Here is a 21,304-nt window from a genome sequence, read left to right as displayed (position 1 = left end):
TTTGTGCTTTAGCCTGCGCATTCGCTTCTTCCTCCACTTGGCTCTCATGGCGCAGAGGTTTCCAAGAAGATGGCGCTAAGGCCGAGAGCCCAAACTGGCTTTTATAACAGACCTACCCTCAGGATAATTAACCTACTCTCGTGATAATCTATTGATCCATGAATTGATTAATCCATTCATGAAGGCAGAGGCCCTATGAACAAATCACCCACAGGTTCCATTTCCAAATGCCATTAACATATGAGTGGGGATGAGGTTTTCAACATGCGAATTCTGGGGGACAAACATTCAAAGCATAACATGTAAGCAGGGATGGAGGCCTATCTTCCATCTCTCCCAGTTAGGGGCTGGAAGGATGCTCCAGGAGCCTGCCTGTTTCACTCTCCTGCCCTACTTAGGTAAGCAAGATTGAAAACCCCTTCCTGGAAATGCCAAGACTAACAGGAGAAGGCAGCAGCCAATCATTCCTTCCTCCATGCTGCAGGTGAGGCAGGCAGAAACACTGAGGCTTTAAGGAGATGCTCTCCCCAGACCAGCAGGGCCAGCCCCTCCCGGTCCATGGGTCTTGATTCTGTGATTTGATTACCAAATGTCCTCTACCACATGACCAATGAGTTACTATGCACACTGTGCTGGCATTATTCAGTGACAGGTCACCAAGGGTTGCCCATTCCATTGTTAGAAAATTATCCTTTGTACTGAGTGAGAAGCTGCTGCCACATAAATCACCAACATTTGATTACATTCTATTGTGCTTTCTCCTTGGAAGACCCTTCACATACCATCAGTCCTTTGCACTATGGGTTCCACATCTTGGATTCAACCAATTGTGGATCGAAAACATTTGGGAAAAAGTGTCTAGCCAGGCTTCATGGCACATGCCTATAATCCCAGCAGCTTGGGAGGCTGAGGCAGGAGGATTGCAAGTTCAAATCCAGTCTAAGCAACTAGTGAGGCACTTAGCAACTCAGTGAGACCCTGTCTCTAAATAAAATACAAAATAAGGTTGGGGATGGGGCTCAGTGGTTGAGTGCCCCTGAGTTCAATCCCTGGGATCTCCCTCCCAAATAGTGTCTGTACTGAACATGTACAAACTTTTTTTTTTGATCACTATTCCCTAAATAATACAGTAAAATAATTATTTTTTATTTTAATTTTTGGTATCAGGGAATGAATCCAAGGGCTCTTAACCTCTGAGCTCCATCCTCAAACCTTTTTATTTTTTTTATTTTGAGAGAGGGTCTCATTAGGTTGCTCATAGCCTCACTAAGTTGCTAAGGCTGGCTTCAAACTTGTGATTCTCCTGCCTTAGCCTCCCAAGCCACTGAGATTACAGAATGCTCTACCATGCCTGGCTTGCCTGGCTTGTCTTATTTATTTATTTTTTTTAATTTTTTAAAGAGAGAGAGAGAGATTATTTATTTATTTATTTTTCGGCAGACACAACATCTTTATTTGTATGTGGTGCTGAGGATCGAACCTGGGCCGCACACATACCAGGCGAGCGCACTACCCCTTGAGCCACATCCCCAGCCCTTGTCTTATTTTTTGTTACTAGTTTAATAACTATTTACATTAGCATACACATAATCTTTGATGTTAGACACACATAGGTTATACGAATATTATTGGTATATAAAGAACTTGAACATCCATGGGTTTTTCTTAATATTTATTCTTCAGTTGTAGTTGGTCACAATACCTTTATTTATTTATTTATTTATTTTTATGTGGTGCTGAGGATCAAACCCAGGGCCTTGCACATGCTAGGCAAGAGCTCTACCACTGAGCTACAACCCCAGCCCCATCCATGGGTTTTCTTTTTATCTATAAGAGGTCCTAAGACCAACCCTCCACAGATTTTCTGAGGACAACTGTATTGTGTACACATTGCTTCTGAGGTTTTCCCTTCCCTCTATTCCTGGAAAACTTCTATTCATCCTTAGAAATTCAAGTCCAAAGTCAGGCCTTCTGCAAGTGGTTGCTTCTGTCTCTTACACTCAGTCTGTCATACTTGGTTCCTAAGGGAAGAACAGCTTCCACTGCATGACTCTAGTGATGTCTCCATTTGCTCTTCCTCTGTCTACCCATCTGGTTTTTCCAGAGTGGCTGTAACTGGGGGCCCTGTAGAGAATACACCGATTTCCAGAATGAAAAATCCACTGCTTTCAGGTTTTCTTATAACCTCAAACAGCAATTAGGCCAGGTGCCAGTGGTGCTCGCCTGTAACCCCAGTGGCCTGGGAAGCTGAGGCAGAGGGATTGCAAGTTCAAGTTCAACCTCGACACTTAGTGAGTCCTAAGCAATTCAGTAAGACCCTGACTCAAAAACAAAAACTAAAAAGGGCTGGAGATGTAGCTCGATGGTAAAATGCCCCTGGGTTATATCTCGGGTCCAAAAAAAAAAGAGAGAGAGATAGAGAGACAAAGACAGAGAGACAGAGCACATGTGCACATAAATGGGGCACAGTTATGCCTCTGACCCCTTCTAGGTGCTTTACTTTGTTATCAAAGGGCTTAAGCTATAAACTCATAGCCTCTGCCTTAGCTACATTGGAACATCAATACTGTTGTTTTCATTGCATTTATTTTGATGATTCCACCTGCTTATGACAATTAATTCTGCTTTCCATTTATCAAGTTGATATACAGTTTCCTTTTTAAATAAGTCACAAAATACATGTTCATTGTAACAACTTTAGAAAAATTAGGGAAGGCACCAGAAGAGAAGGCTGACACCTGCTTAGGAGGCTGAAGCAGGAGGATTGCCAGTTCAAAGCCAGCCTCAGCAATTTAGGAGGCCCTCAGACTCTGTTTCAAAATAAAACAAAAAAGGGCTGCGGATGTGACTCAGCAGTTAATCGCCCCTGGGTTCATTATGGTAACCCCCCTTCAACTAAAAAAATAAATAAATAAAAGAAAAAAAAAGAAAGAGAGAAAGAAAACTTAGGGAAAAAAGAAAAACATCATTCAAATCTAACTTCCTTACAAAAGTCATCACAGATATTGGAAGTCTTTAAAGAACTTCCCTATGCTTTCCTCACCCCCATTACAAGTTCTACCCATATTTCTTCATAGCCTCTATCACAATTGGCAAATGTATCTGTATGCATATTTTTCACTTATTTAGTAGATCCTTAATACATCAGGCAGGAGAGATGAGGGAAGGATAAGCTGCTGAGGCCTCTGCCCTGGAGGGGTTCAAAGTCAGTGGTGACTTGATATTCTTCTGCCCGGCTGAGCAGTATGGTGCTTGTTCTGTCAATTTTTGGTATCTCAGAGCACAGGGCTAGCCAGGCAGATTCACTATTTAAAACAATCAAGAAACTCTCCACCCAAGCACACCAGGAGGAAAACACCAGTGAGTGGGTGAACATTCTTTTGGGGAAGGTGTAGCTCTGTCCCTGGGTCCCCCCACCGTGGGATCTTTAGGCTTTCCATTCCTGTCTGTTATCTGAGGGATTATGGGTTGAGAAGGAATTAATTTGGACGACAGGCAAAGAAACTTTGAAAGTGTATGTGAGGTCCAGGAGGTTCATACAGAGAAGGTAAAGGAAGATTAAAAAGCAAAAGATGCTGGAGAGAAAACACAGTGGTTGTCCAGAGTCTTGCCCAATTGTCTTAAATTGTTAAGAGTTTGTTTCTTTGATAGTATGATAAAGGGTAGTCATGCCCCAGAGGGAGGGGTGGGCAGAGCACATTCTTAGCATGTGTGAGTACCTGAGTTTGATTCCCAGCACTGGGGATGGGAGAACTCACAAAATCTTGTATACAATTTCAGGGGGCTTACTGACTTTCCTTGGCCCATTCTCTGGATCCCAGGTATCACTGTTTGAGGCTCCCATTTTATCGAGTTGAACACAGACCCAGAGTGGGAAAAGGCTTGTTCAAGACAACAGAGCGAGTCAGCCGTAGAGCCTCAAGAGCTCAGAAATCTGCACCAGGCTCTCTAGCGCGCACCTGCGGAGCTGGAGAACGCAGGTGCGCAGCGCCCACCGGGCCAAGAGCAGAGGGAGGCCGGGCGACTCGAAGGGGCGGAGCCTACAAGCGCCCCGCCTCCGCCGCCGGGTTCGGGGGCGGGGCCTTCCTCCAACCTGCGCCGCTACAACATGGCTCCGCGTCTGTGCAGCATCTCTGCAGCGGCGCGGCGGGTGCTGGGGAACCCGGGACCCCGCGCAGGGGACGTCGCGGCTGCGGCTGCGACGCGGTGAGAGCCTGGCTGGGAGGCGGCGGCCGCGCGCTGAGTTGCAGGGGCGGCGGCCAGGGTCTGGGCCTGGGGGAGGGGCGGAGACTCCCGTTTGGAATCCAAGGATTAGAGGCGGAGCCAGGATCTAGGCCTGGGGAAGGTCTGGGAAAGAATGGGGGAGGTGAGAAAGTAAGGGCAGGGTCTTTGTGCTGGTGGGAATCTGGCTGTCCGTGAAGAATGAAAGATGGATTGAGTGGGAGGGGCAGGTTCTGAGGGAACCGAGGATAGTAGCATTGCCCCTTTCCTGGGGCCTTTGCCTGAGACTATGATTTAGCACCCGCTGGGGGTTTCTGGGCGAGGCACTTTCTCTCTCAGCAAGTTCTAGGAGGAAGAGACGAGGGCGAGGGTACAGTGGGGGTGCCCCAAGGACCATTGCCTTACAGATCTTTTGCTTCCCCACTTTGAACTGTACAGGTGGGTCAACAGAAACCTAAGATGGGAATTGTCCAAGGTCAGTCTCTATGCTGTGCAGTGGCAGTAGTGGAGCCTGAGTGTACCTTGCACTTTGCACCATAACTGATGGCCTTCTGGGGGAGGGAGGCTGGCCGGACCATGTGCTCACCCAAGGCTTTTGTTTGTCCTGGGCTGAGACAGGGCTTGGCTTCCCCTGAGTGACTCTAGGCAACTCCTCCCTCCTCCATTCAGTGCCCTGTACTTCCCCCATATCTGCACCTATCACCCTGTGTACTTATGACTTGGTGCTTACCTGTCTGCCCCATTAGATCATTACCTAATTTTTCTGTTTCCTCAACTCCCCACCCCCACAGGGATCAGGACAGTATATGCTCAAGAATATTTGCCAAAGAAGTGAGAACACTTTCTCCCACTTGTGAAAAGGAAGCAGTATTTCCTCCTGCCCAGCAGCCCAGGAGTGAAGCTGCAGAGTTCTGTTAAACCTGTGAGATGTTAGAGCACTATGCAGTGAGCCCTTTGGACACTGGGAGATAGGAGCCAAGCATGTGCCCCTCACCTGGACTACCTGATAATGAGAAGGTTGACATCATGAAATGAGCCTGGAGTTTGCCTGGCACTAGTAGATTTAAATCAGCCATTTTTTGAAAGGTGCCCTTCAGTATGACATTTGACTTCTTCAAGCCTCAGTTTCCTTATCTGTAAAATGAGGATGACAAATAGGATGTATATCATAGGAGTGTTGAGGACTGAAGAGGTCATGCTTGTGATGTGTCACCTGATGCACTCAAGTGTTATCACTTGCTCAAGCCTGTATCTCAGGCAATTTCTACCCTAGACCCCACAAAATGTCAGGGTTGAAAAGGCCTCATGGAGATAATCTTTTATAGGCCCATGTTTTCTAGGTGAAGACATTGAGATTGGGGAAGGAACAGAATCATTTGGTGATAAAATCATTTGTGTGGATACCCAGGGGCTACAAAAGGAGTGGGAGACTTAGAGACAGCCTGCTGTCCTCAGTTGCATTTGGTAACTTGGGATGTGTCATTGAAGCTCCACTGAGCTATGGTTTCCTTCTCTGTAAAGTGGGCATGGTAATCCCTGCTTGGCACTTTTCACTGGATTGTTGGGAAGGCATATAGATTAGTATTTATCAAGTCCCTCAAAAACTGTTTTGCCGTTTTGTAGTTTGTGGTCCCACATTGGGTACCTCTTGCTAATCCTCTGCCTGCCACCTTTTTGGAGTCATTAGTGGGACCATCAATAGCCCTTCTGGTTTCTTGAGGTTTGGGGACAATGAGGCTGCTGGGATGGAAACAGAGGCTGGGCCTTGAGATCAGACAGACCTGAATTGGAAACATCTCTGAGCCTCCTTGTATTTCAAGTGTAGGTGGGTGCATGGGTGGTGCTGGGGATCAAACCCAGGACCTTGTGCATGCTAGGGAAGTGTTCCACCACTGAGCTATATCCTCAGTGCCAGACTCATTATTTTAAAAATATGCTGTGAGAATTAATATTTAGCATACAGTAAGTGCTCATAATAAGTAACACTGGTTACTTTTAACTGCTGCTTCAGTTGTCTTGTTAACAAAACTTCAGTTCTTCTAGCTGAAGACAGCCCTCTAGAACAACAAGCAGAAATGCAGCCCCTCTCTAAAGTCAAGTTTTTCAAATGAGACATGCATAGAGCCAAGCCTTTTAGTATATAAACTAGAACATTCTGGGTTTTATGTGGGGAGGCATCAGACTGTTGATCACTATTGGCAGTATGAATATATCATCTACAATAGCTTTTCCTTAAGAGAGAGAGAGAAGTTCTCATCTGGGTCAAATATTATTGTGCAACTACTATGTCAAAAGCACTATATTGGGTATCTGGGAGATGGAAAGACATTAACTAGTAGCATCCCATGTGCCTAGGGAAAAAGACATATCCAGATAACATTGATGAAAGAGTTGAGAGATATTTTTGTGGGGAAGGGCTGGAACAGTCTAGCTGGGACAGATCCTTCTAACAGATTGGATAAAACTTTATCTTGTTTTTCTGAGCTTAAGTGGCATTCTTAATATAGTTTAGATTCCAGGATTTTTGGCATTTCTGGGATGATTTACTGAGATTACATGAAGAAAAGATGAAATTGGAACAGTTCTGGAGCAATGATCCTCAACCTTGTGCCTATATCAGTATCCCCAGTGGGCTTATAAAAACTCAGACTGCTAAACCTATCCTTAGAGTTTCTGTTGCACTACTGGGGTGGGGCCTAAGAATTTCTCACAAGTTCCCAGGTAATACTGACACTGTTAATTTGATACCTGCTGAGATAGGGAATCCTGGCTCTCTAGTTGCCAACTTCAAAAAGGAATTCACTCTGGAACCCTCACCAAAGTAGATAAAAGCTAGAATCCCCAGAGGAGACATTCAACCTTTGTTTTAGAGGCATTGGACATCTTAAAAATGGTGACTGGGCTGGGATTATAGCTCAGGTAGAGTGCTTGCCTAGTACATGTGAGGTACTAGGTTCGATCCTCAGCACCACATAAAAAATAAATAAAAGTATTGTGTCCATCTGCTATATATATATATATATATATATATATATATATATATATATATATACACACACACACACATACATACATACATACACACACACACACACATATGATGCTTTAAAGGGTGGGACTGTAGCTCAGTTGTAGAGCACTTGTGTAGCATGCTGGAGGCCCTGGGTTCCATCCCCACCACTTTAGGAAAAAGCAAAAAAAGAAGAAAGAAAAAGGTAAAAGGCACTTTAAAGATAGAGGAGCATATTAGGAAAAGATGGGGAAAGTGGGAGCTGGGAGATCCAGTAGGAAGGTAAGTAGGTAGGGATAGTGATATTAGTTGCACTGTATGTTAGGCCCTTTCTCTAAAGACGCATTCAATGGCTTCTATTTTACCGATGAGGAAAATGAGGCCCAGAAAGATGAAGCTGAGCTAGGACTAGAACCTGGGTTTGTCCAGAGTCTGTGCTCTTAGGGGCTAATTCTGCTGTTGCTGAGAATGAAAAAGGTGCTTGATTCCTGAGTCTGTATTCTAGGCCAAGTTCCAAAATTTCTTTCCTTTCTTACTCCAGCTTTCATCATTTTCATTGCAACTATATCTTAACCCTTCCTGCTCAGCCCATTTATTGACTTCCCAAATACAGATTGAATCACAGATACCATGTACCCAGTCCTATTCCAGAAACTGGGGATAAAGTGGAGATGTAGCCGACAGACCAGGTCCCTGCCTAGTGGGGCTGCTTCTGATGGGCACACAGACAATAAACTTAGTATATAATAAGTAACAAAAAAATTTTTTTGATACAATGTGTTTTATTTTTTGTAGGGTTGGATGTCAAACCCAGGGCCTTACGCATGCTAGGCAAGTTCTCTACCACTGAGTTACACCCCTTGCCCTGGTATAATGCTTTTTTTTTTTTTTTTTTTTTTTTTTTAAGATGGACACAATGTCTTTATTTATTTGTTTTTATGTGGTGCTGAGGATGGAACTCAGCAGTGTCTCACATGTGTGAGGCAAGCATTCTACCACTGAGCTATAACCCCAGCCCCTGGCATAGTGTTTTATTTTGTTTTTGGATTGAACTCAAGACATTTAACCACTGAGCCATATCCTAGTTGCTTATGGCCTCACTCAGTTGCTGAGGCTGGCTTTGAATTTGGGATCCTCCTGCCTTAGTTTCCCAGGCTGCTTTGATTAAAGGTGTGCACCACCATGCCCAGCAAAAGTGATGTTTTTATTTGCTAGAGGCTTGAAAAGGAAGAGGGCTTGCTGCTGCTACACACCATCTCTCCAGCACATTTGCTTTTCAAGCCAGGCCATGAGACCACAGAATAAGGAGACAGTCTCAAAATAAGCCTGCCCTTGCTGGGACCTTGCATATGTATGGGGAGGTAACAGTCCCCAACTGGCAGGATCTTCCACAGGTCCCCCAGCTTTAAACTACAGTCTCATAATCAAAATGCATAATCATGTTCACTGGTTCACTGTGTTTCACTGCGCCCTATCTGGGTGGGCCAGCTTTGGCCCAGTGAATAAATCAAGGCCTTGTAATGCTTCTTACCCACCCTCTGCCTGTATCTGCCAAATCAGCCCTGGAGACTGACCAGCTCATCTCCTCACTTCCCAGACTGCTGGAGGCAGAGTTTAAGGCCTGCTCACCCGGCATCTCAAAGTGAACTGTGACCTCCTCAAGGACAAGGCTTATTTGTGTTTGGCTCTCTGTAGGACCTAAGGGGGCACAGGGCAAGTGCTGAGGGGAAGACACTGAGTACAGTCTTCCCATCGGAAGGGACAGAAATTACAAAGAAGCAACATAGTAAAAGAGCCTGTTTTGTTCAGGGTAGAGTACACCTGGAAAGTGGCAAACACAGATGTGTGTGTGGGGCAACGAGATAGGTTGGGTTGTCAAGGACTTAGGCAAGTCCTTGACAAGACCCCAATCCCAGCAAATCTCAAGCAGGGGTTGATTCTCTTGTAAGTGGCTACAATTGTTGGCCCAAGTAGAAGACCCTATGGGAAAGGGGGAAGTATATGAAAGGAGGCTAAAGAGAGAGGTTAGAGGTGAGGCTGCCTCTCCCATACTTCTGAGGTCCTACAAAGCTGCAGACTGGATAGCTGGGATCTCAAGTCAGCCAGGTTGTTGGCATTTCACACTCAAGCTGCAATGGGATTCCATGGCCCTGTTTCCAGAAATGTAGGTCACCAGCCTTGGGGAGTAAGACATCTGACACTTTTTTTTTTTTTGGTGGGAGTGTTAGGGATCGAACCCAGGTCCTCATGCTTGGTAGGTAAGTGCTGTACCACTGATCTACATCTCTAATCCCAGAGTAAGACATCTAGGCAGATGGAATTACTACCCATGCATGTCTACCTAAACTTTTCTGTCCTACAGTTTCTATTCCAAGGACAATGAAGGCAGCTGGTTTCGGTCCCTCTTTGTCCACAAGGTGGATCCTCGGAAGGATGCCCACTCCACCCTGCTGTCCAAGAAGGAGACCAGCAACCTCTATAAGATCCAATGTGAGTGGCTGCTGGGCTGACAGTCCTTCTCTCTCAGGGTCTCTGGGAGCCTTTGAGGTTCCAACATGGAGATGAAAGGTTGGGAACATTCTCTGCTATCCTGGGAGCTTTGGCTTTAATGGTTCCACCCACCCCAAATGAAGACACACCCACACACACCCCATTTCACCTCCCACTATCTGTTCTCTGTTGCAGTTCACAATGTGAAGCCTGAGTGTCTGGATGCCTACAACAGCCTGACGTGAGCATCTTTTCTCCATTGGCCTGTCATAGCCCCTGCATGAGGGACCCCAATCCTAGCAAAGCCTCAGAACATCTTCTCCCTCCTTCTTGCCAAAATCCAGGAGATGTGGATTTCCTTGCTAGAAGTCCTAAGGATGTCTTGTCCAGCCTGTGCATCCTAGAGATAGACTGAACCCTGATTCCAGGGGCCTGATTTGGAATCCTTATTCATAGGGTCCTATTGGCTGGTGTGAGCCTTGTCCTCTTTCTCTGTGCTCCTCCCACAGGGAGGCTGTGCTGCCTAAGCTGCACCTGGATGAGGACTATCCCTGCTCACTTGTGGGCAACTGGAACACATGGTATGGGGAGCAGGACCAGGCAGGTGAGGTGCTCATCTCCCCAGCATCACCTACATCCCCGAGACCTGGCCTCTAGACCTCTCGCATCTCTCTGCCTTGTACTCCTTTCACAACAGCTCCTAGCAGGGGAGGGTCTTTATCAACACACATCTTGTTGCCTCACTCCCCTGCCAAACATGGGCCGGGATTCTCCTGTACCCTCTATGACCTGTGAGTCCTTCTCCATTGAGCCTTATCTCACCCTCCATGCACACTGCCACATTCACACTTGCATGAGCCAGGAAGGATCCTGGAAGTCCCCTGATCTGTACCTCCCCACAACAGTGCACCTGTGGAGATTCTCAGGTGGATACCCAGCCCTCATGGACTGCATGAACAAGCTGAAAAACAACAAGGTATGTCAGTGTCCACATGACAACCTTTTTGGATATTAGCTGTGGCCCAGCCCTGTTGCTGGGGGCTCCTCCACTAGCTCCTCCACTAGCTCCTCCACTAGGGCACACTGCTGGGGTGGAAGGCACTTCCTAGCTGCTGTACCCATACTGCCATGCCCACAGGAGTACCTGGAGTTCCGAAAGGAGCGGAGCTATATGCTGCTGTCTAGGAGAAACCAGTTGCTCCTGGAGTTTAGCTTCTGGAATGAGCCACAGCCTAGAGCGGGCCCCAACATCTATGAACTGAGAACATACAAGCTCAAGGTATCTCCCTCCCAAAAGATCCCCTTTGTCCCCCACCCTCCCTGCTGCAGTGTTGCTCTGTAGATGCCCCTAGGTGGGTGGGCCATGTGCCCCAGCACATAGTCTGTATTTCTGGCCTTTTCCTTCTTATCTTCTTGGAACAGAGGTGTGTACATTCATGTCTGTACCTACATACCAGGTGTAAGTCAGGGCTCATGAATGGGGCCTAGATCCAAGTTGCTCCCGGAGCTGGGGAGATAGGATAGTTTTTCATCTCTGCCCTGCTATGATGCTAGGAATCCAAGGTGGGGACTCATTTCTCTCCTCTTTCTGGTTCTCTTTCAGCCAGGAACCATGATTGAGTGGGGGAACAACTGGTGAGTGGCGGCATCAGGGCTGGGAAATGCTTGCTGTCCTGTCCCAGCATGGCCTCTGGTCAGCCACTTTCCCAGGGCCATGTCACAGGGAACCCAGCATCCTCTGTCCTTCCCAGATCCTGGAGAAAGATCCTATGAGGAGATGCAGATCTCCTATAAAATGGTGAGGTTTCCCTTTGTAGGAAAGCAGCCAGCATCTGTATCTCCGTTATCCTATTCCCTCAGCATCTCTGAGAGCCACGGGCCTCACCTCAGCCCCCTGCTGTGAGGTGTGGCCAAGGAATCAGCCTGGGTCCAGCTCAGGAGGCCCTGTGCACCAGACTGGCTCCTGCCCCACACTCTCTGCCATCTCTAGGGCTCGGGCCATCAAGTACCGACAGGAGAACCAGGAGGCAGTGGGCGGCTTCTTCTCACAGATAGGAGAGCTCTACGTTGTGCACCACCTCTGGGGTAGGTCAGGGACCTTCCAGGAGCTTACTGATTGTCCCCTTTCTCCATTAGCACTCTGTAAACCAGAGGGATACATTAGTACCCTCATGGAACTTAGTCTAGTAGAGGGAGACATTACTTCAGATGTAAACAAGCCAAAGTAACTCATTTCAGATGATTACAAATATTATTTGTAGAAAAGAGACTGGGAGAGATGCTAGGAAAAAACACAGAGAACCTACATGGGCTTGGGTAGACAAGGCCTCTCTGAGGGGTAAATGTAAGCTCAGAATTAAAGGATGAGAAGGAGCCAGCTGTGAATTGCATTGTGAATGGAGAGAACAGCATGTGCAAAGGCCATGCAATGGGGAAAGGCCTTTGAGGTTTTGAGGTAGAGAAAGGAGACTGGTATGGAATGAGTGGGGAATAAAGTGAGACAGGATATGAGAAGTAACAGACACCAGATCAGGCTGAGCCTTACAGGCCACAGAGAAGAGCTGGGATTTATCATAAATGGAGTGGGAGGCTGGAGCAGCCTTCTAACAGGATTCCTCTGGCTGCTGTGTGTGTTACTGAGAGTGCTTGGTAGGGATGCAAAAGAAAAAGCTGGGCCTCAGGAGATGCTCCCATCAGTTCATGCAGACAAGGATGGGGCCTAGCCTCAGGAAGTGGCAGTGGACTGCTGAGATGTCCACAGATTCATTAGTCTAGAGGTTCAAACAGTGGAACTTGAGAATGAATCGTCTGTCATGGAGCAAGGAGAAGAGCAAGGAGGAGGAGTCAGGAGTGTTAATTTTGGCCCTCAGAATGTTCATTTAAGATACTGACATACCCAAGATGTCACATGGGCACTGCATATGCAGTCTGGAATCCACAGGAGAGTTTGGGGCTAAACATATACATTTTGGAATTGACAATATGTCCTCGCCTTAAAACCCTGAAGGCGATTCCCCACTGCAGGGCCTTTGCAAGTGCTCTTCCCTTAAGAATGCCATCCCCCAACAATTCACAGCCAGCTCCTCCTCCTGTAGCTCTGAGCTTCCATTTCACCCTCTCAGAGAGGCTTTTCTTGTCTTCTTTATCTCCCTGTCTTTTTTCTAATAGCATTATTTGTGGTCATCTGAAATTAATCTTTTCTGTACATCTGGTTGAATAAGATTGACAAAGTAGACAGTGTTTGCTAATAGTCCAAGGGAGGCATCTGGGGAAGAAAATAAAAAAGCAGGGCAGAATTGGCACAGTGGAAAGGGGACCCTATGCTGGAGAAGGGATCAGATCCTTTGTGCCTTTCCCACAGCTTATAAAGACCTGCAGTCTCGGGAGGAGACTCGAAATGCTGCCTGGAGGAAGAGGGGCTGGGATGAAAATGTCTACTATACAGGTGAGCACCATTCTGGCAATCACTGGGACCTTTGGAGGTCATCTGCTGGGAGCCCTATCTAGAGAATGAAAGGATGCAATCCCCTCTACAAAGAGATCTAGTTTCACACCCAGTAATGGGGGAATTCATTTCTTTTTTCTTTTTTGATACTGGGGATTTAACCCAAGGGTCCTTTACCACTGAGCTACATCCCCAGCCCTTTTTCTTTTTTAAAAATTTGGGACAAGGTCTCACTAAGTTTCTTAGGGTCTCACTGAATTGCTGAGGCTGGCTTTGAACTTGTGATCCTCCTGCCTCAGCCTCCCAAGTCACTGGGATTACAAGGACATACCACTGTGCCTGGCTTCAGAATTCATTTTTAAACAATAAATTTGTGTGTTTCTATCATAGTGGCACTTTCCACATGATATAAGCAGTCTTAAGTGAGTACTCTAGGGGGATGGAGATGTGTTGGTGTTATAGCTGAGTGCCTGAGGCTGCTTCCTCATCTGTGAGATAGTGATGATACTAGTTTCCCTCAGATGGCTACAGAGAGGACTTCATGAACTCATGTATGAAAAGTGCTCCTCACCCCTTTTGTATAGCAGATTGAACCCAGGGGTATTTAACCACTGAGTCGCATCCCTAGCCCTTTTTTATTTTTTATTTTGAGACAGGGTCTCACCTAAGTTGTTTGGGCCTCACTAAGTTGCTAAAGCTGGCCTTGTGTTGTCCTCCTACCTTAGCCTCGCAAGTCATTGGGATCATGTCTGGCTAAAAAGCGCTATGTCCTGACTCTGGCATAGAGAAATCATTCAGCAAAGTTTTTAAGCAAGTTTTTTGCTCATGGTGTTTGCCACTAGAACCCTAGAGAATCACCTAGAGTCAGTAGATGTTGACTGAGTCCTCACTATCTGTGGGGAACTGTGGTGGGTAGGTGGAGGCTCATAATTAAACTTCCACACTTAACAGCTAGTGTCAGGAACAATGTCTTTTTTCGGGGGGAAGCAGAGACCAAGGATTGAACAAGGGTACTTAACCACTGAGTCATATCCCCAGGTCTTTTTATTTTCTATTTGAGACAGGGTCTCACTAAGTTGTTTAGGGTCTCCCTAAATTGCAGAGGCTGGGCTTGAATTTGTAATCCTCATGCTTCAGCCTCCTGAGTCACTGGGATTAGAGGCATGCACCATGCCTGGCTAAGAATGTCTCTTCCAAAAAAGGTAGCTGCAGCTTGCTATTCAAAGTGTGGTCCCAATTGACAATGTTGGCATCCTCTGGACACTTGTAAGAAATGCTGAATCAGCCTCCCCCAAACCTACTGAATCAGAATCTGCACTGTAACAGGAAATTACAGGTGATTTGTATGCACATTAGAGTCTGAAAACCTCTGAACAGGAGGAAAGAGTCTAACCTCCTGAGTAAGCTTGAGCTGACCCTCTTCTCTCTGGGTTGCAGATTCCCCATCTGTAAAATGAGGTGGTTGAACTAACTCAGTGTTTTTCAAACCTCAGCACCTTGAGGATCCCCTCACAGCTTTTGTTCTCCATTATACTACTACAATTTTTTTTTCTTTTTTGTACCAGGGATTGAACCCAGGGGCACTTAATCACTGAGCCGCATCACCAGCCCTTTTTTTAAAAAATGTTTTATTTAGAGACAGGTCCTGCTAACTTCCTTAGGACCTCACTAAATTGCTGAGGCTGGCTTTGAACTCATCATCCTCCTGCCTCAGCCTCCCAAACCACTAGGAATATAGGTGTGTGTCACTGTGCCTGGCCTACCAGTTTTTTTAAAAAGTTGTCTTAGGGCTGGGGATATAGCTCAGCTGGTAGAGTGCTTGCCTTGCATGCACAGGCCCAGGGTTCAATCCCAGCACTGAAAAAAAAAAAAAAATGGTGCCGAGAATTGAACTTAGGACCTTGCATATGCTCATAAGCATACACACGCTCACTGAGCTACACCCCCACCTTTACAATGATTTTTTGATATTTTTCTTTAAATCTCCCTACTTTGTCCTTAGCAATAATATCTGTGAAAGCATTTTTATACTATGCTAGTTTTTTTTTTTTTTTTTTCCTGTGGTGCTAGGAATGAACTCAGGGTCTCAAGCATGCTAGTCAGGTATTGTCCAAATGAGCTAAATCCCTAGCCCTATGCCACTTATTTTTCCACATATACACGAAGGTAAATTTTTAACTTTTTTGCTGGGCACCATTGTGCACACCTATAATCCAGCAATTTTGGATGCTGAAGCATAAGGATCACAAGTTTGAGGCCAGCCTCAGCAATTTAGTAAGAACCTGTCTCAAAATAAAAAACTAAAAAGGACTGGGAGGTAACTTAGTAGTAAAGTGCCCCTGGGTTCAATCCCCAGTACCAAAAAGCAAAACAATAAAAATGTTCATCTCATTACCCTGAAAGTCCTGTCTCATTCCATAATTTGGGACACCTGATGCTTTCAATACGCCTTTTTAGGAGGGCAATGAGTCTTTCCTGTTTCAGCATCTGAGCTGCCTCTTCTTTCAACGGCTTGTGTGTCCATGAGTGTATGAGGGGTTGTTGGCTTGTCTACACCCCTATCCCAACCTCTTCCTTTCTCCACAGTCCCCTTGGTGCGACACATGGAGTCTCGGATCATGATCCCCTTGAAGATTTCGCCTCTACAATGATGCTGCTGATGGCTCTAGCTCCTTCCCCTTCTCCCTCAAGGCAGCCAGGACAGAGGAGTTCCCAGTCCTGATTTCTCTTGGCTCTGGGAAGACTCTGAAGGGTGGTGCACAGCTCAGGCAAAGATGACAAGGCTCTGAGGAATTAAGCTCTGTCCAGATCCATCCTTCCCTAAGCCTTTCCACTCACCTCTTTCCCCTCTGCTGGTAGTTTCTAATTTCCCTAAATGAAGAATAGCAACCTTTTAGGACTTCTTACATTTCTCTCAGAGATTCCTCATAATCAAGGCCACCAGTCCCAGGTATCAGCATGGAAACCCTTGGGTTAGCATAGTTGCACAGAAGGTAGTGTGGAGGGAGGAGGTCAGACCAGGCCAGGCCTTGAGGAATTCCCTGATCTCCACTGTGCCATCCTTACTGCATAAGCAAAGATTGAGTCAAGTCCCACTTGTTGGGGGAAAGCCTGGTATTGCCATAAACCCTCAAATCTTAAAGGTTAGAATGAAATCCAGAATCTATCCGGAGAGGCTGGGAAAAGGGATTGGAGCAGGATTGATTTGGGAGCAAGAGACAGACATAAAACAGAAACTAGAACTTAGAACTCAAGAGAACTTGCACAATTTGTAAAACAGAACTGGGAAGATAGAATAGAGGTGACCAATTGGCAAGAAGGTCCATAATACTAGATAGAGAAGCTTATCTGGGATTGAGAACTTAAATATGTAGTTCCAGCCCTTCTCCTGCCCTCCCTCCTTCCTGCAGGCAAAACTACAGGACAGGGCCTGTATTTCCCTCATCCAGCATTCCTTTTCCCTTACTTGACATTCATTTTACAGGGCCTGAAGCCTGTGGAGTAGGGTCAGTGACTCTGGGGACTTCCTCAGTGACCCCCATACCTCATGAACCCTTGGGTAGCTTGAATCTGCCTCCTTACCAGGAAAATGCGCTGGAGTTGCTGATGGAATCAATTAAATATTTACTATAAATTATGGTGTCTTTTCCTCATTTGCAAGTAATTTCAGCCCAAAGCAGAACTGGCAGGCTTCTCAGTTTCACCTGGTGATCTTCTCTGGAGGATACTGTGTTCTGGAGCTACTCTCAAGGAGGGCATCTTCATCCTTACTCAGGGCACAATTGTCTCTGCACAACATGGAATTCGGGATGAATACTGAATGTAGCTCCAGATAAATGGGATTTACACCAAAAATCTTGGACCCTTACAATTCATGCTGGGGATAGAAAACACTTGATGCATCCAAAATCTGCGTAAAAGTTGTGATTCTGAACTGGGCAAATCAAGACTAACATGGAGAAATAGGTGATGCACACTTGTGGTAAAAACAGTGTAAAATGGAATTCTACCCTTCCTGAATTGCCACCTTCATTGGTGTAGTGTGTTATGGGGAATATGGTCGTAGTCCGGTTATGGCTGGGTGAGGGTGAAGTGGCACGCGCCCATAAGTCCAGAGACTCCGGAGGCTGAAGCAGGAGGATTACAAGTTGGAGGCCAGCCTTGGCAACTTATACCAGGTCTCAAAATAAGTTGAAAGGCTGGGGATGTAGCTCAGAGGCAAAATGCTGCTGGGTTCAATTCCTAGTGCCATTGAAAAAAAGGAAGGGCCCTATGTGGGAGGCAAATTCACTAGGGACCAAATTAGACACTGCCACGCTCTTGTGCTAATCTTCTGCATATCACAATTATTTAAACAGTTTGGGAAGTGAGCGCCCACTAGTAGCGCGACTGCTTTACGCTTTAGGGAAACAACTAGTTACCGAAGAGCCTAACCGCACAGCCTAAGTTATCCGGTTTCCAAGAGCGAGAAGGGGCAACCCCTGATCAGAACCGCCCCTTCCTTTCCTCCCACGCACACCCGCCTTTGCTTCCGGCCCTCGCCTTTGCTTCCGGTCTCCGCTCCTTACTTCTGGACGGCCGCTCTTTCCTTTCTTCCGCTTCTCTATGGTGTATGCGCTTAGATTGCCTGGCGGCCGGAAGTAGCTCGCAGTCCAGCCGGGGACCGGTCGGCGAAGCAGTGTGGTGAGGAAGGGAAGAGGGTGGTGTGACCCGCGGAACGGCGGAACCGGGTCGGGCGCTTCTGGACTGAGGTGCAGACCGCGCAAGGGGTGTCTCTGGGCTGGAGTACCAACCAGATTATCCGCCCACTCCTCCTGGGGTTCCTGGTCCCCGGGCTCCGCGCTGGAAAATGTTTGCTGCAGCATCCTCAGGCCCTTTTTTGTAGCCTCATGATGTTAATGATGGTGGTAACAGCTCACATTTATTGTGCAGTCTTGTGTGCTGGGCACTCTATTGTGTCCCAGTGTTGGGATTTCCCACACTGAAGCCTTTTGGATCCCACCTTTGTGGGATTTACCAATTCAGTTTGCCACTTGTACAATTTGTTTACTAAAGATTTTTATTCCAGTCACTTTATTTATTTGAGAGAGGTGGTTATTGGGGCTCGAACCTAAGTCTTTAGGCATGCTAGGCAAGCGTTCTACCACTGAGCTACACTTCCAGCCCCGTTTCACTTTTTAAACATAAATACTTGGAGAAAAAATGTCAAGTTATTTTACCATGAAAATTGCTTTCATTTTTTTATGCAGAAGATAATGTGATACAAAATATATTTAAAATAATGAAAACAGGCCTTTGTTAAGAAATTCTGCCCAGATTTCATTGTCTAAGGCTTGGAGATAAAGTCCTGTTTTTTTTAAACAAGTGAACTTTGGTATTCATAGATGTCAAAAGTAAATTATGGAAGATATAAGTTCCTGAAGCAGTTGGAAGTTTCAAAAAAGAATTGAAAGGGATTAATTTTCTCCTTGGGTATTCAGTGTTATGTAATATCACCGACGCACCACAGCCCCAGCTCAAGTTTATCATCTTTCCTTGTAGAGTGTCTTTTGTGTTAATGCCTTCCCTCCCCATGAGCCCTGATACAGGGACTGTTATTCTCATTTGATTTGTGAGGAAACAGATCCAGAAAAAAGTGAAGTGACTTGACCCAGAACTTATAACCATAAAATAGTAGAGCAGAGATTCTAGTTAGTGCACTTTTGACTCTGCTTCAACACGCTGTTGGCTCTCCCCAATAAGTGTGACAGCTAACTAAGAGGGACAGTGCTGCCCACCTGAGGGCTGAGGTGATGACTACAAGGGAGGATGTTTTGTGAGCCTAGAACCCCCTGAAATGTGCGTTCTGTTCTTTAAATTTTAGGTTCAGCCAGCATGGCATCACCAGATGAAATGCTGTCAAGACTAGGAGGCCTAATACTATAGTTGTCAAGAGCATTGACATTGGGCTGGGGTAGCTCACTCGCCTAGCATGTGTGAGGCCCTGGGTTCGATTCTCAGCACCACATATAAATAAATATAATAAACATATTGTTTCCAACTACAACTAAAAAATTAATATTTTTTTTTAAAAAAAGAGCTTTGACATTGGTCCAAGTTTTAGTGTACTAGCCGTGGGATAGGCAAGATATTTGCCTTTGTAATTCTCAGTTTTCTCATTTATAAAATGTTAGTGGTTCTTATCTGAAAATTTTTTTATAAAGTGCTTAGACCAAGGCCCACCACACAGTGACCAGTTAACGGTAGTGGGAACGGATTTATGTGAGACAAGTTCATTTTGGACAGGCTGAAAGATGAGTCCCTGTTTTACAGAGGATTACACTCAAGCTTTAGAGGTTGAGTGGCTTTTCTTGAGTTACCACATCTATAAATAATTAGAGTTGCTAGATAGACTTAGTTTTCTTACTTCAGAAAAATCCTGAAAGCTTTTTCCTCTTACCAGCTCTCTATTGTTTTCTCCTAACCTTAAAGAACAACCATGTCATCAGAATCCAGCAAAAAACGGAAGCCTAAAGTGATCCGAAGTGATGGAGCTCCAGCTGAAGGAAAGCGGAATCGATCTGACACAGAGCAGGTGAGATCAGCCAGGTTGCCACGGTGCTGAGAGATGTAGCTTGTGCTGGGCACAGTAGTACACTCCTGTATTTCCAGTGACTCCAGAGGCTTAGACAGGAGGAACACAAGTTCAGGGCTAGCCTCAGCAACTTAGTGAGACCTGTCTCAAAATTTAAAAAAAAAAAAAAAGCAGGTCTAGGAATATAACTCAGTGGTAAAGTGCCCCTGGATTAAATCCTTAGTACCCCAAAAAAGAAAAAAGAAATTACAGCTATGGTCAAGCACTTACATAGGGGTTTGTGTCAGCTCAGGTTTGTATCTACCAGGGACAGTCGCATGGTGATCTCTGTTTGACCAGGTGACTAGAATTTCTGTGGCCCCATAAAATCTGTGTGTCCACATCAGGTTTAGCTGCAGCATCCCAAGAACCAACAAGCCTGTATTAGACATCATTGGTACGTACACAGTATGATGTATGTCTCCAATTTCCTGATGATCAGAAGACAGGAGCTTGACTACCTCATAGCTCTGGAGCTTCAGAGATGTTACATCCCCAAGTATGCTACTAAGATGGTACCAGAACCTTAAACCCACAGAACCTGTTCTGTGGCCCGAGAGCTCTTGTGGTCAACAGGTGGTTCTTCTTTTTGTCTTTCTGTCCTTGAGTCTTTCAAGCCAATTCATGACTTGGCTGTTTTTGTTTGGCTAGTTGGTTTTTTGTTTGTCTGCTTGTTTGTTTTAAGTAGAATCATGAAACACTAGCTTAAATTTCAATTAAAACAGGATCTGGGGTTGTGGCTCAGTGGTAGAGTGCATGTGAGGCCCTGGGTTCAATCCTCAACATCACATATAAATAAACAAAATAAAGGTATTGTGTCCATCTACAACTAAAACATGTATATGTGTGTGTGTGTGTGTGTGTGTGTATATATATATATATATATTAAAAAGTTTCAATTAAAATACAGTATGGGCTGAGGTATAGCTCAGGGGTAGAACCTATATTAGCATATGCAAGGGCTTAGTTTTAATCCCCAGCATGCACACACACACAAAAAAAAAATCAAAACCAGAAAACAATGCTTTTAGCACTTTTTGATAGTTTTGTGTTGTATTATATATATATGTGTGTATATGTATATGTGCATGCATGCATACACATATGTATGCATGTGTATGTATATATGCACATATATATTGCTTTCGTGTGTTTTTCATTTAACTCATGGACAAACTTATAAACAGGTGCAAATATTAAACCTTTTTTTTGCAATCTAAAACTCATTGTTCAGTATGAGTCTTGTTACATATAAGAAAGAATATTATGAAAGATAAAAACAATGCTTTTCTCTGATTTAGGAAATCAGATGGCTGAAGGACCTTTTTTTTTGTGTTTTGATTATGGCACTCTTGTCTTAGTTTTTTTTTTTTTTTTTTTTTTTTTTTTTTAAGAGAGAGTTAGAGAGGAGAGAGAGAGAGAGAGAGAATTTTTAATATTTATTTTTTAGTTTTCGGCGGACACAACATCTTTGTTTGTATGTGGTGCTGAGGATTGAACCCGGGCCGCACGCATGCCAGGCCAG

The 21,304-nt window shown here is 45.3% G+C and overlaps 2 protein-coding genes and 1 non-coding gene across 9 annotated transcripts in view; all 3 read left to right on the top strand.

Annotated features, from left to right (window-relative positions):
* Window positions 1-4,047: 4,047 nt before the first annotated feature.
* Nipsnap1 (nipsnap homolog 1) lies at window positions 4,048-16,800 on the top strand. Its single transcript, XM_005336054.5, has 10 exons — window positions 4,048-4,206; window positions 9,594-9,721; window positions 9,917-9,962; window positions 10,231-10,325; window positions 10,627-10,697; window positions 10,860-11,000; window positions 11,325-11,356; window positions 11,712-11,806; window positions 13,083-13,166; window positions 15,753-16,800. Exons 1-10 carry the CDS (start codon window positions 4,109-4,111, stop codon window positions 15,815-15,817), a joined length of 855 nt encoding a protein of 284 aa, XP_005336111.1. The 5' UTR covers window positions 4,048-4,108; the 3' UTR covers window positions 15,818-16,800.
* A 927-nt stretch (window positions 16,801-17,727) lies between these two features.
* The window catches only part of Thoc5 (THO complex subunit 5), a 43,837-nt gene continuing 40,260 nt past the window's right edge, over window positions 17,728-21,304 (top strand). For 6 of the 7 annotated variants that reach the window (XM_078039694.1, XM_078039691.1, XM_078039690.1 and 3 more), the window contains exons 1-2: window positions 17,728-17,849; window positions 19,638-19,740. In XM_078039694.1, coding sequence (XP_077895820.1) covers window positions 19,645-19,740 — 96 coding nt within the window. In that variant the 5' untranslated portion in view covers window positions 17,728-17,849; window positions 19,638-19,644. Of the gene's footprint in view, window positions 17,918-19,637; window positions 19,741-21,304 lie in introns of all 7 variants that reach the window. The other variant, XM_078039692.1, reaches the window with a different exon arrangement.
* On the top strand, window positions 20,920-21,045 carry LOC120892118 (small nucleolar RNA SNORA40). Its single transcript, XR_005736776.1, has one exon. It is a non-coding gene; the product is annotated as a small nucleolar RNA SNORA40 (small nucleolar RNA).

The sequence above is a fragment of the Ictidomys tridecemlineatus genome, chromosome 2 (assembly GCF_052094955.1).
Source record: "Ictidomys tridecemlineatus isolate mIctTri1 chromosome 2, mIctTri1.hap1, whole genome shotgun sequence".
Taxonomy (NCBI): domain Eukaryota; kingdom Metazoa; phylum Chordata; class Mammalia; order Rodentia; family Sciuridae; genus Ictidomys; species Ictidomys tridecemlineatus.
Note: the sequence above shows the minus strand (reverse complement) of the source record. Positions and strands in the feature narration are given on the sequence as shown.